Here is a 12,777-nt window from a genome sequence, read left to right on the forward strand (position 1 = left end):
GGTTGCAATAAAATCTAGGCAATAACGAAAATGACTTATGTGATGTTAGTGGCCTAAGGTGGTGTATAGTTTTCTAACTAACGAAAGTAATCGCTCAGATATGACCCATGTAAGCGTTATGTATATCACCTTGTATTATTTCATGTGGAAATGAAATTATTTGAAATGGATTTTCGTCATTTTTGCATTTGGAATTTTGAAATGGAGACTGTTGAGAAGATTTTTATGCGTTAGTGCCTGATAATAATTGACTTAAATTGAATTGAATTGAATTGAATTTGAAAGACTAATAAAAGTTAAGACAGGGAAGTCATACGACAAAGGCAACGGACAATGGAGACTGATCTCCTTAAAAACGCCTGGAATATGTACGCCTAGAATTATGAAATCATAATTTCGTAACATTATTTTGCTTGGTTCAAACCCCTGCACTTGCATTCCAGAGTTCTTAGACGGGAATGACAAGGTGAATTGCACTAATTTTCCCTCGGGAATGACGTACAGTCGATGCGGCTCTGCTTGTCCCTCGACTTGTGATAATCCCGGCCCCCAGATATGCACCCGACAATGAGTCGCAGGCTGCTTCTGTGCAGAGGGAACAGTGTTGGAAGAGAGAGAGGAGGAGGGGGGGGGGGGGGCTTACAGACAAAGGGGATAGGGGACAGAGGTACATACGGACAAAGAGACAGAGACAAGATAGACTGATACAGACATGCAGGGATTACAAAAACTCTAAACCTTCATCGTGAAAACATCCCCGGGACATTTTTATTTCTGGTAGATCGGTGCCTTATCCTCTTTTAACTAAGATATACAGATATATGTGCTTCATTTTTTTATTCAAATATCAAGACACCAGATTCAATATACACGCTCTAATCTGATGCCAGCAGAAGATACAAGCGCATAAAACATCGAATGTTTAGTAAGAATTCATTGAATACATATAATTATTTGGTCAAATCAAGATGATGTAGGTACTGTGAGATCTTCCATGGTACGAAAAAAACATAAAGCCCCTTTGATGATTGAGTATCATCTTTCAAGTCGTAGGAGCTTCATATCTCCGTAAGATGACTTATGGCAATACATGCACATCGAAGAATCAGCAACTACACTTTTCTATGGTTAAACGAAATGCATTCACTCGATTTCTTATCACAAACGTTCATATTTGATGCAAACATACAAAAATGATGTTCTGTCAAGGTGATATGACATAATTTATGACATAATAGGTAATATTTGATCTTACGGGACGAAGGGAAACTTCCCAATAATTTCATGACAACAAGATCAATGTTGTGATAATCTTATTCAAGTTGATTTCAATTCAGTATCGTACTTTTTTATACCTGTAGTACTTTATATTCAATCAAACCTGTCTATAGCGGCTGCCCATGGGAAACGAAAAGAGTGGTCCCATAGACAGGTGGCCGCTAAGACAGGTTTGACTGTGTAATAATGCAGTGATTGATAGATGATAATCATTGAGAGAACTATCCCGATTTTAAAGGTTTTTATGGGCATATCCACTCCATTCGTGTTTCGTGTTTATCGCGAAAGGGATCAAGAAAGACAAACGAAAGACAAAGTTTGTTTGTTTTTTCAACATACTAAGAATCTCTGCAGCGTAGTAGGTTCTGTTTGTTCGTTTGTTTATATGTGTGTGTTTTGTTGTTGTTGTTGTTTTGTGTCATAAATCGATTTTCCAATAGGAGCACCGCTTGCAACAATCTCACAGCAAGATGCACAAAATAACTGTTCTTCTTTTATTTCTATTCAGTGAAGAACGCGCTTGGCGAAGATACTTTCGGCTCATTGAATTTGTGTCGCATTCCACGCACGCGGCACTGAATCAGTAATCAAATTCAAAATTCGGTCATTCAAATTCACTATCGGAGCATTCAAATTCACTATTGGAGCATTTAAATTTACTATCGGAGCATTCAAATTTGGTTTACCTTTGCGGTGTGCGGGACTATGTGAGATCTTTGTGTGTCAGTTTGTCTTTAAATTGATGCATTGTCATCATGTTGTAAGTGTTGGGGCGTTGTCAGGCATGCAGTATAATCTATTATCGTTGTGTTTCTTGCATGCACTGCTGATTGGACCTTACAATTTCAATTTATGGAGATGAAAAACACAGAATACCTGAATGCAAGCCTTCATTGGTTGTGAATGCCCTTTCCTATTTCTTAAAAAAAGTCTACTCAATTTTCTTGTTAAATTGATTGCACGAAGTAGGAACTTGATCGCCTGGAAATGAAACTGAATGCTCCAAACAAGCTCATCAGGACTATGCAGGACTATCGCGTAAATTTGAATGCAGGAGTAGGAAATGCAATGCTCGCATTATTTTGGAAATTGAATGCCCAAGTTCGAATTTGATTTAACGAGAACGAAATAGAACTCCCAAATATGAAATTGATTGTTCGGATTCTGAATTTGGATACCCGAATATTTTCGCGTGAGTGCGCTGTGTGAATTTGAATGCACATTAATGAATTTAAATGACAAATATTGAGCGGGAAAGCCTATACTATATTCATGATATCTGTTACGGGCAATTTTAATATCATAAGCAGGCTATTGAAAGGCGATTTTTGAACACTGAAGTTATCATATATTATAAAATGGGTTCAAGAATGTAGCCAATTGGAAGCGCTGAAATGAGTCACGTGTGCGTGCATTAATTTCTTATTAATATGCACGGCCTGACGTCACAATGTTTACACTAGCAGTGCGCACTCAATCAGTTGTTACAAGTGCGTCACGCGCTACCATACGCGCTGTCAATCCTGTAAACAACTTCTAGTTCGGGCTGCCAGCCGGCCTTTCTTGTGCATAACATGTGGTGTACGTATACTCTTATACGTACGTACAGTATTTATGTGCGGGATTTCCGAGTGCGACGTGCGTAAATATTTGGGACGAACATCTTCGGATATCTTGACTTTTGAGCGAGTGCTACATGTAGCTGACTGGTATTGACCCACATAGGTACGTGAAAAATGCTGTTAGTTTTCGACCCATTTTATAAAACAAATGATGCACAGGATTATTTCGTGGCGTTAGTGAAGGTGCGGCGCACTCGAGAGTATTGACAATGGTGCGACATGCACGAGGCGCACGCACTCTATCCTGTGCATCATTTGTATATCAGTCTAACTCACGACAGCATGTTACAGCATACACTAATAGGCCTATATTGGCTCTTGAAATTCATAATATACGGTGATTATTCCCCACGCTCATATCGAACCACATGAGGGGATACAGGGGATATATATGTGTATTGTAAGAGCCCAGAAGAACAAATGGCTGAAATGTCCAAGATTGTTGTTGTTGTTGTTGTTGTTGTTGTTGTTTAGATACACACCCCCCCCCCCCCCCCGAGTCCTTATCAGAGAGGTATGATGTTTCTCTCCTATTTAAGATCGTTGCCCAACTGGAATGGTGTTTAACAGTTGTGGGTCAGGGTGCGGACCCGCCCGCTGTGACGACCCGCCCAACAGCCGTAGACACTGCCTAGCAGGGTGTTGGCCTGGCTGCTTCTGTCCTGAAGGCTTGGTGATCGACCGGAGCGGGGACCGGTGTGTTACTCCTGCGCAGTGCGGTAACGATCCTCTTTCATACCTGACCGACTGATCCGCCTTTCCTCTGAGATTCTGGTCCTCTTTTTCCTTTTTCGTGTTTTGTTTTCATTTCTCCCTCTCCAAAATAGAAACTGGCCCAAACCTTTCCACAACTATGCAAAACCGAGAATGGCTCATAAAATTTGCGTGTGATCATAACTGTGTAAACTTTTTCAAACTTTGAAATCATATTGGTCGGATCAATGATACTTTAACTGTTACTTTTTGTTTGATAACACTATATCCATGATATCTGTTACGGGCAATTTAAGCCAAACAGGCTATTGGATTACGATTTTTGAACACTAAAGTTTTCATAGCAGTCTAACTTATGACAGCATGCTACAGTATCATACAATATTGATATTGTATTATACAAGTAGTTATTCCTCGAGCTCATATCGAATCACATGAGGGGATATTGTATAAGTAAAGGCCAAGAAGAACAAATTGCTGAAATGTCCATGATTATTATTATTGTTATCATTACTTATTATTATTATTATTGATATTATTATTATTATCATTAATATTATTATTATTATTATTATTATCATTATTATTATTATCATCATTGTTGTTGTTGTTGTTGTTGTTGTATAGATACCCAAAGTCTTCATCAGAGTGATATGATGATTTCTCTCCTTAATTCTATTTAAGATCGCTGCCCATCTGGGATGACGTTTAACGGGTGTGGGTCAGGGTGCGGACCCACCCGCTGTGGCGACCGGTTCAACAGTCGTAGAGCCTGCCCAGCAGTGTGTCGTCCTGGCTGCTACTGTCCCGCAGGCTTAGTGACTGACTGGAGCGGGAACCGTTGTGTTACTCCTGCGCAGTGCGGTAACGATCCACTTCAAACCCATTACCGACTTTTCTCAAAGCTCCCAGTCCTCCTTTTTTTTCCTCTCTCTCTCTCTCTCTCCCTCTCTCTCTCTCTCTCTCTCCCTCTCTCTCTCTCTCTTACTCTCTCTTCCATTTTTAGTCCTCCCTATCCGAAATAGGCACTTGCCCGAGCCTTTTTTTCATATTTATGATAGTTAAGTCGTTTCACAGTTGTCTTGTAATGAGAAATGATGTCTTATTCCCTTTCAATGTTAGAGTAGATATGGGCGTTAATATGAAATAGGCTTTTTTCCTTCTTCTTCTTCTTGAATCTTGTGCAGAAAACAAACAAACAAACAAACAAACTAGTACAACATTGTATATAGCATGTAACGCTATGTATGAGTGCTCATATAACATCTTTTAGAATACACCTGTAAAATATTGAAAATTTTTCATTTAAATTCATGTGTTTGGAGACTTGGTAAATTTCGCCCATGCTGCCATCAAAAATGAAATCAAACGATAGTGCATACGTCAGGATAAGTTTGTGGAATTAAGACAAAGATTCTAAAACGATTTTATGCAAGATGTATCACAATAATAGGGAAATCATTTCTAGTTTCTCTTTTTAATCTGAACGTTGATAATAACAATAATAACAATGATAATAATAATATAATAATGATAATAATAATAATAATAATGATAATAATGATAATAATAATAAACCGTGTTTGTATAGCGCATATCACAAAAATAGATTAATGTCTCTATGCACATTGAAGGAAGGAACAAATAGAAATTGAGAAAATAGACATGAGAGAGAGAGAGAGAGAGAGAGAGAGAGAGAGAGCGAGAGAGAGAGGAGGTAAAACAAGATGAAAAGTGACAGAGCTGTGACAAACATTATATAGTGTTAAACCTAGTCCACGGATATGTTTATATGATATCATAAAAGAGATATGTATTTGTTTCTTCCTTGATGGCCAGTGAACGTATTGAAATCCCACTGACATGAAAATTGAATAATTTTGAGGACAGCCAACAACAGCAAAATAATAATCGTATCTACCTATGTAAATATAAACTTCACGGCAAAGGATAGTGCTAAGATCTTTGAAAGTTACGGAAGTGAGCATATCGAAAGGATTTGGGGTGTTTGGAAAAGAATGCAAACTTTTTTTCAGTAAAGTGGCAAATGTGCACAATATTGCAGATTTGTGTGTGTGTGTGTGTGTGTGTGTGTGTGTGTGTAGAAGAAAGCCATGGGACGATTATCATTTGGCCAAATAAAACAGATGTCAGGGCTGTTGGAGCTAAGCTGATAGCAGGGGGGGGGGAGCACCCTCCAAATAGTAACAACAATTTATGAGTGTGTAAATTATGTTGCAAAAAATGTAAGAGAACTCAAACTTGTTTTGTTCGTGTTACAGAAGATTAGTACGGGTAAAATCTAGCTATAAAAAAAAAGATATACACGTATGTACACTCAAAAGCTAGATAAATGTAATGGGTTTCTTATGAGTTATTCCAAACACGAATAATATGACGTGTGCCTCTCCTGTGGTTAAATTGCCAGGGAGAGTCGTAAGGAGGTTTTAACCCTGGGATACCTTGGCTACAGGAGGGCACTTTGTGAAGCTTTTGTAGGTCAAGGTCAAGGGGAAATAGATCTCAGCAATTTGTGTTAACATAGAAGTGAGTTTTGTCCAGAATTAATACAATTTCTGAGACACTGATATTTCGTGTCGAGTTGGGCCAGAATAAAGTCATGTAATGCCCATCAATTTCTGAAATAAACAAAAGTTATATACTTTGAAGGGAATTAAATCTGTTTGGTGCCACAATGATAACAATCCTTTCTTTAGTACAAACCAATTGATATCAACAAACGGAGAGGAAGAAAATATCACTTATCTCTTGGCTATTCCATCGCTCATGTTAATATTTGCATTTGAGTCACAGTCTACAGGATCCTCGTGGATCCTGTATACTTTAAAGGTTTCTGAGTTACGAAGGGAAGGGATAAGTAGAAAATCCATGGCATTTTCAAATCGTCTTCCCCGTTGTGTGCCATGAAATGAAACAAGGAAAATTGGCAAAGTTTTATCAAAATCAGGGAAAAAACATAAATTATGGAATTCGAGAAAGAGTGGTGCTGTAAATGGGATGAGACATGTGGCATGATGTAGATGAGATTATATCCCAGCCTCACAACTATTCCTTTGCTATGTGCATGATTTGCTTTCTTTCTTTTTTTTTAGTCTCTTAATTGTTACAACAGAAGAAAAGTATTGTAATGGGGGGCGCAAGGGATTTTTGGTTCAAATTTTTCCAAAAGCACCAAAAATTGGCACACATGTAGCCCAAACCATACTATTTCGATTTCTGATAGGCGCCAAAAAGGGCACCCTCTGGGGCGGCCATATTGGCAAAATCCAATATGGCCGCCATATTGGTTTAAAGGACACTTGCATTTGAAAACATAAAAGGGTTACAATCATTTAAAAAGTCGGGTTAAGAGGTTTTCTGGGTCAAGGAATTCGAACCTAAAGTTGTTTTTATGGTCTGAAGTCAATTTTTCCTTATAAGGTCACCTTAAGGTCATTTAGGGGTCAAGCCATTGTATTCATAACAGTTTATTGAAAAAAAATGGCTTGCCCATGGTCAATATTCCAGGAATGCCAGCCTTAGTAATATAATTGCAGTTGTCGACGCCTGAAAAAAAGAAGGCGTATTTCTTGTGAAGGGCGCCCTCCGGGGCGGCATATTTGCAAAATCAAATATGGCTGCCACCTACGTTTAAAGGCCGGTATAACAATTAAAAACCTTTAAAGTGTTGACAATAATTTGAAAAGTCACCTTTAGAGGTTTTATGGGTCAAGGAATTCGATTGTGACGTTTTTATGGTCTGATATCAACTTTTTCATATAAGGTCTCCCTAAAGGTCATTTGGGGTCAAACCATTATATTCACAATAGGTACTTTAGAAAATGGCTTGCCTATAGTCAATATAGGAGGAATGCCAGCCCTGCTTATAGAATTGCAGCTGTTGAGGGCTGTGGGAGAGGGAGAGGGAGAGATGGGCTTTCTCACGAGTAACATCAGTATATCTGCTTTCGTGTTAAGATTTCAAACACTAGGTATACACTCATGAATCATAATAGGAACCCCTTTCTGAGAGTAATTAGGTTTAAGGCATCTTACTCAGATCCTTATTTCACAATTGATTTTGAAGACTTGGTAACCCTTCAATTTCATTTTTAATGATTACTTACGGTTATTTTTTTTTCTGCATCATTTCAATTATGGCCTGTTATAATATGGCTACACAAGCTTTTAAGTGAGGTTCTGTCCAAAGCTATGGAATATAATATATATATATATATATGGAGACCGTTATAACATAATGGCGATGAAAGGGAGAAGTCGCTGAGAAAAGACGTCTCTGATAAGTCCCTGCGACTGCAAAAGCCGCGCCAACATCCCCGTGACTTTCAAGCAAATAAGTTGTCCCTTTGTTTGAAGACGTCTTGGACGTCGCCCTGGAAATCGCGTTAGTTGTGACAGCGAAAATAATTTCTTCGAGACGCTGGCATTGCGAAAATGTCTCCTCCCGTCAGATAGGCCCTCAATCACCCCCTCCCACTTTAAGTTTGCAGTAACATCAAACTACTGACCATGGCTCGTCTGACACCTGCTCTACATTGTGCATTTTCACCTTCATTCATTCATTCATTCATTCATTCATTCATTCATTTCATTATTTTTTTTTCCATTTCCATGTTTTCCACCTCCCAATGCATGCCTTGAAACAGCTGTGGTGCAGAAGAATGAAATTTGGTACTGAAGCATTGCGGAGAGTGGCTGATAGTACTAGTAATTGACATGTACCTGTGCCATCATTCCTTCAACTCCACTCCCTGGAGTCAGGGATCACATCATGACCCATGCTGTCATGATTCCAGTAGAAAATCACTTGCAGCAGCACTCATCTTCGAAATGTTGATACAGCGCCGCTTGAGCAGATGAAGTTTCTGATGATCTGCTCCCACGTTATGACGAGATGACGCCTACCCTCGTTGACGCTGACTGCCCCATAAACCTTGTTGCTCATCAGTCCTTGCTGGACATGAGCACGATTGTTAAAATAGTTAAAGTGTCAGTGAGCTCTGGTTTGCTGACCCATACTACTTAGACATTTTGCATGCCACATCAAAGCAAGTCTGAAGTAATGTCGCACCCTGTCAGTACCTGATGTTGGGCTCTGGAAGAGAGGTATGCTGTACAGGAAAGAGTTGAAAAGGCCTTTATCTTTTCAATACCACGACCCACCCGTAACTCCCTCCAATCAAAGGGATAAAAAAAACCACACACTACCGAAAATGTGATGTTATGCTCATCCGTGCGATTGTACTGTTTTCAGAAATGCTTTCAGAAAACATGTCATCCTTTGTAAGGATATATTTGCGTAGATCGCATCTAAGTTGTTGGAAAGCTGAAGGGTTGTGAGATCACAATTCCTATTGGATATTTCCGTCTCGAATCAGGTGCTCAGGATGAGTTGTCCGTCCCATTTATTCTTGGGTATCTCTGCGCTGATAAATGAGGGCAGTTCTTTATTTTTCAACCTTAATTTTCAGGAAGCCGCTGCGCTCTTCCAATCATAATTTGAGATTTGAGTGGTGCCATCACCATCTCTTGTGAGAGGACTGCACAGTGTTCCTGCGCAAAGAAAGTTAAGATTATTTTCTCCAGGACCAGTATCCCATACAACATCAATAGGTGTCAGTTTCCCTAGCCATTTGCGCTTTCAGTAAAGAAACGGTTTCGTTTAATAAAAAGAGAATAAAAAAAAAGATAAGAAAAAACCTTCAGCTGAATTGTCTTCACCTATATACTCTGATAAGATACTGCCATTAAAGGACTTTAATGATCGAATTTAGTTAACTGCCCCTAGAATACTGGTCTGACCTTGATTGAGGAGCTCGATTCCCTGGAAGCTCGGCCATTGCTTCCTTCACTGAAGAAGCAGACGCTGTCTTGTCAAGGGAGAGCAGGCCTACACCAATTTCAGCAGGAGGAGAATCATATCGCTTGCGAGCTGGAAAGTTATATAATTGACCATGAAAGGTGACGAGGTGGCTCAGTCGGTAGCGTATGGCTTGCGGTCTAAAGACTTGTGTTCCGACGCGGGTTCGAATCCCACTTAGGCCAAAAAAAAAAAAGTTGTTGTATTGGCGTAACCCGCCCGACCCTAAAAATTCCGCCGACCCTATGTTTTTTTATTATTTTTTTTTTGCTATCGATATCAAGTATCTTCTTGACTGCGATCGCGATCGCAAAAAACCCGGAAGTGGAAACGGCTCTGGGGATATCGGATGTACGAGGGAGAGATCTCGCTAGTGCCTCGCATAGCCTCGCTTGATCAGTACGTCATCTGTTTCCAACACGGACGCGTACTCTATCAAGATTTATACAGTGTATACTTAGCATTCAGACTGCAGTGTATTGTGCACAGTTTTGCCATAGGTTTCTTGTGTGGAGAACTTACACGAATCTGTATATGTGGGACTGTATAGAGATCGCCGTGTGCGATGAAAAAATCGTACATATGGGTCAATTTGCATCTGTCTTATCTAAGCAAGGAGGTACTAGGCAAGCTTGCCTAGTACCTCCTTGATCTAAGTCAAAATCGTAAAATATGAAGTGAAAACATTCAGGATAGGGATTTCAACATCTTTAAATTCTGTGAAGGAGTATAATTCGAGTAATATCGGCCTCGTTGTAGAATAGATGAACATACGGTGCGGCAGTTGTAACTGTTTACTGAGCACGAGTTATACACGTAAAATGCAGGTAGCAAAAAAAAAAAAAAAAAAATCCGCCCGACCGACCCTATTTGAAAATCTCATGTTACGCCAATACAACCTTTTTTTTGGGGGGGTGGCCTTATCTCAAGTCTAGCTGAGCAATGGTGTGTGTTGTCATACCGTCCCCTCTAGTAGAGGCACAACACTTTGTACCTCATCACTTGGATATAAAAAGTGGATGTCCCTTGTGTGAAAGAATCACAAACCCAGACACATGAAAAGATCCCGAATCGGCATTCCATTATCGGAAAACTCAGGGTCCATAAACCGGTAAAGTATAGTCCACCCCAAGTACATTCAACTCACCAGCTAGATGCATAGTAATACGTGCTATCCAGCTATCTCGTCAGAAAGAAAAACGAAGACAAAATAAGATTAGGCGTGTTTATTACCCTCTTTGCCATTGCACCCTGATTCGGCACCTTGGAATATGACGGCGGCCGTATTTAAGCATGTATATATGTATCACCTATATATATATATATATATATATATATATATATACATATACATTGAAACGAAGAAAGGAAAAACTGACCAGAAACAATTGATAAATAGTGAGAAAACTTTGAGCAAAGAAAATGAGAAAAGAAAACGAAACCGATGGAAGCCCGTTTTCTCTGTTCAAAGATTTCAATATATATACTGTATATATATATATATATATATATATATATATATATACATTTATATATCTTACATACAATTTTTTTTCATTTATTTGTCATAATCATTATTGATATGTAGGGGAATGGAACCGGTCTTGGCCCTAATTGACCATTGAAGGAGTATGGAAGAGATGACAAATGGGACAAAATAGGGGTACCAGTGAATTGCAGTTGAATGCTCACAGAAGCCATTTCGAAAAATGCACAAAATGCCTGATTTGACCTTGAAAGTGACCTTGAGAGGTGATAGTGACCTTGAATTGCAGAAATGATAATATTTAGAATCACATTCTCTAACCCCGTAAATTCTTCCACATTGGATTCATAACATTAATCACCCATATCAATTTATAACTGCCGTTGACCTTTAACCCGGATGGCGGCCATATTGGATTTCACCAATATGGCGGCCCCAAGGGGTTTTAGTCTTGGCGGCCATCAAAAATAGAAAGAGTATGGTACAAGGGACCTATGAGCAAAATTTGGTGCTTTTGGAAGAATCTGAACCAAACAACCCATTTTGGTGGGGTGTATTTCATGAAGCGTTTTGTAGAATATTTCTTTTTGATTTGCGCTCAGCCAATCAAATGCAAGGATTTCAGTAGCTTATCTGACAAAACGCTTCATGCAATGCCCCCCATCGATGTTTGATTGCGATATGGTACCTGACGTCTTCATACTTCATCAGAGCAATGCTATGTTCCTCTCTTTCTAAGATCTCTGCCCAAACGGAATGGAGTTTCTCGAATGTGGGTCTGGATGCGGACCCGCCTCCTGTGACGACCCGCCTGACAGTGCTAGAATCTGCCCGGCAGTGTGCGTGCGTGGCTGCTTCTGTCTCGGAGGCCTGGTGAAAGACCGGAGCGGAGATCGGTGTGTTCCTCGCGAGCAGTGCGGTAACGGTCCTCTTCCAATCCCGGAACCGTTTGATTGACCAACCTTTGGAATGCTCTGAAAGATCGAAGTCCTCCTCCACTCTTTACGAAAAGAAACGTACCAGACATCTACCTTTTGATTTCATTGGTTAATTGTTCTTACGTTTGCCTTAAGATCAAAAGGGTATTATTATTTCTTACCATGTTATGAATAATAGTGACTACCCCTTCACATTCTCTTCCTGTCGTTTTCATCGATATGGGGTCATTTCGTGGTCCAGAAGTTGACTGCAAAATTTTGTACTCGCCTCCTTTTCCATCTTGACTTTTTTGTGATCCATGTCAGATTTCTGTTTGGACAAATTCTCGTTCCCTGAGTATAGGTGAAAATTGTTATGTGTAGTCTTCATGTAAGTAGAAAAAGAAATGAATTTATTTTAAAACTGTAGTAATTCATATGACTTACAATTGATCAACGATTTAGCTCTAAATTGCAGATTTGCTGTAAGACTCGGAAAAAAAGCCTCAAAAACACTGGCCCTTGAGCAAGGTCACTTTTTAACCCAACTTAAACTAGTTTCTGTAAACTTGATTTCTCTTATCAAAATCACATGCCTTTCTCAGCTTGATTTATCATTTCTTTATTACTCATTTCCTTCCTGTGAATTTTATAGCACAGAGTATAAGAGCATTAAACTTTTTGATTATTGAAATCATTGATTAGTATTTTATCGTTATCATTATTATTATTATTAGTAGTAGTAGTAGTAGTAGTAGTAGTAGTATTAGTAGTAATAGTAGTAGTAGAATTATCATCATCATCATATCAAACAAACCAGGAAGTTCTTTTACAAGTCATTACATGCACGAGCGTTTCAATATCTTTTTAGTAGCACCA

General features: G+C 39.2%; 1 protein-coding gene across 1 annotated transcript in view; it reads left to right on the forward strand.

Moving 5' to 3' along the window:
• The window catches only part of LOC139731766 (uncharacterized), a 32,145-nt gene extending 20,070 nt beyond the window's left edge, over positions 1-12,075 (forward strand). The window contains exons 9-11 of the mRNA XM_071642645.1: positions 3,440-3,619; positions 4,299-4,478; positions 11,721-12,075. Of these exons, the coding sequence (XP_071498746.1) occupies positions 3,440-3,619; positions 4,299-4,478; positions 11,721-11,938 (578 nt within the window). The 3' untranslated portion in view covers positions 11,939-12,075. The remainder of the gene's footprint in view (positions 1-3,439; positions 3,620-4,298; positions 4,479-11,720) is intronic.
• The last annotated feature ends 702 nt before the right edge of the window (positions 12,076-12,777 follow it).

The sequence above is a fragment of the Diadema antillarum genome, unplaced genomic scaffold, assembly GCF_040938485.1.
Source record: "Diadema antillarum isolate AM-2024a unplaced genomic scaffold, OU_Dant_1.0 seq00000384_RagTag, whole genome shotgun sequence".
NCBI lineage: Eukaryota > Metazoa > Echinodermata > Echinoidea > Diadematoida > Diadematidae > Diadema > Diadema antillarum.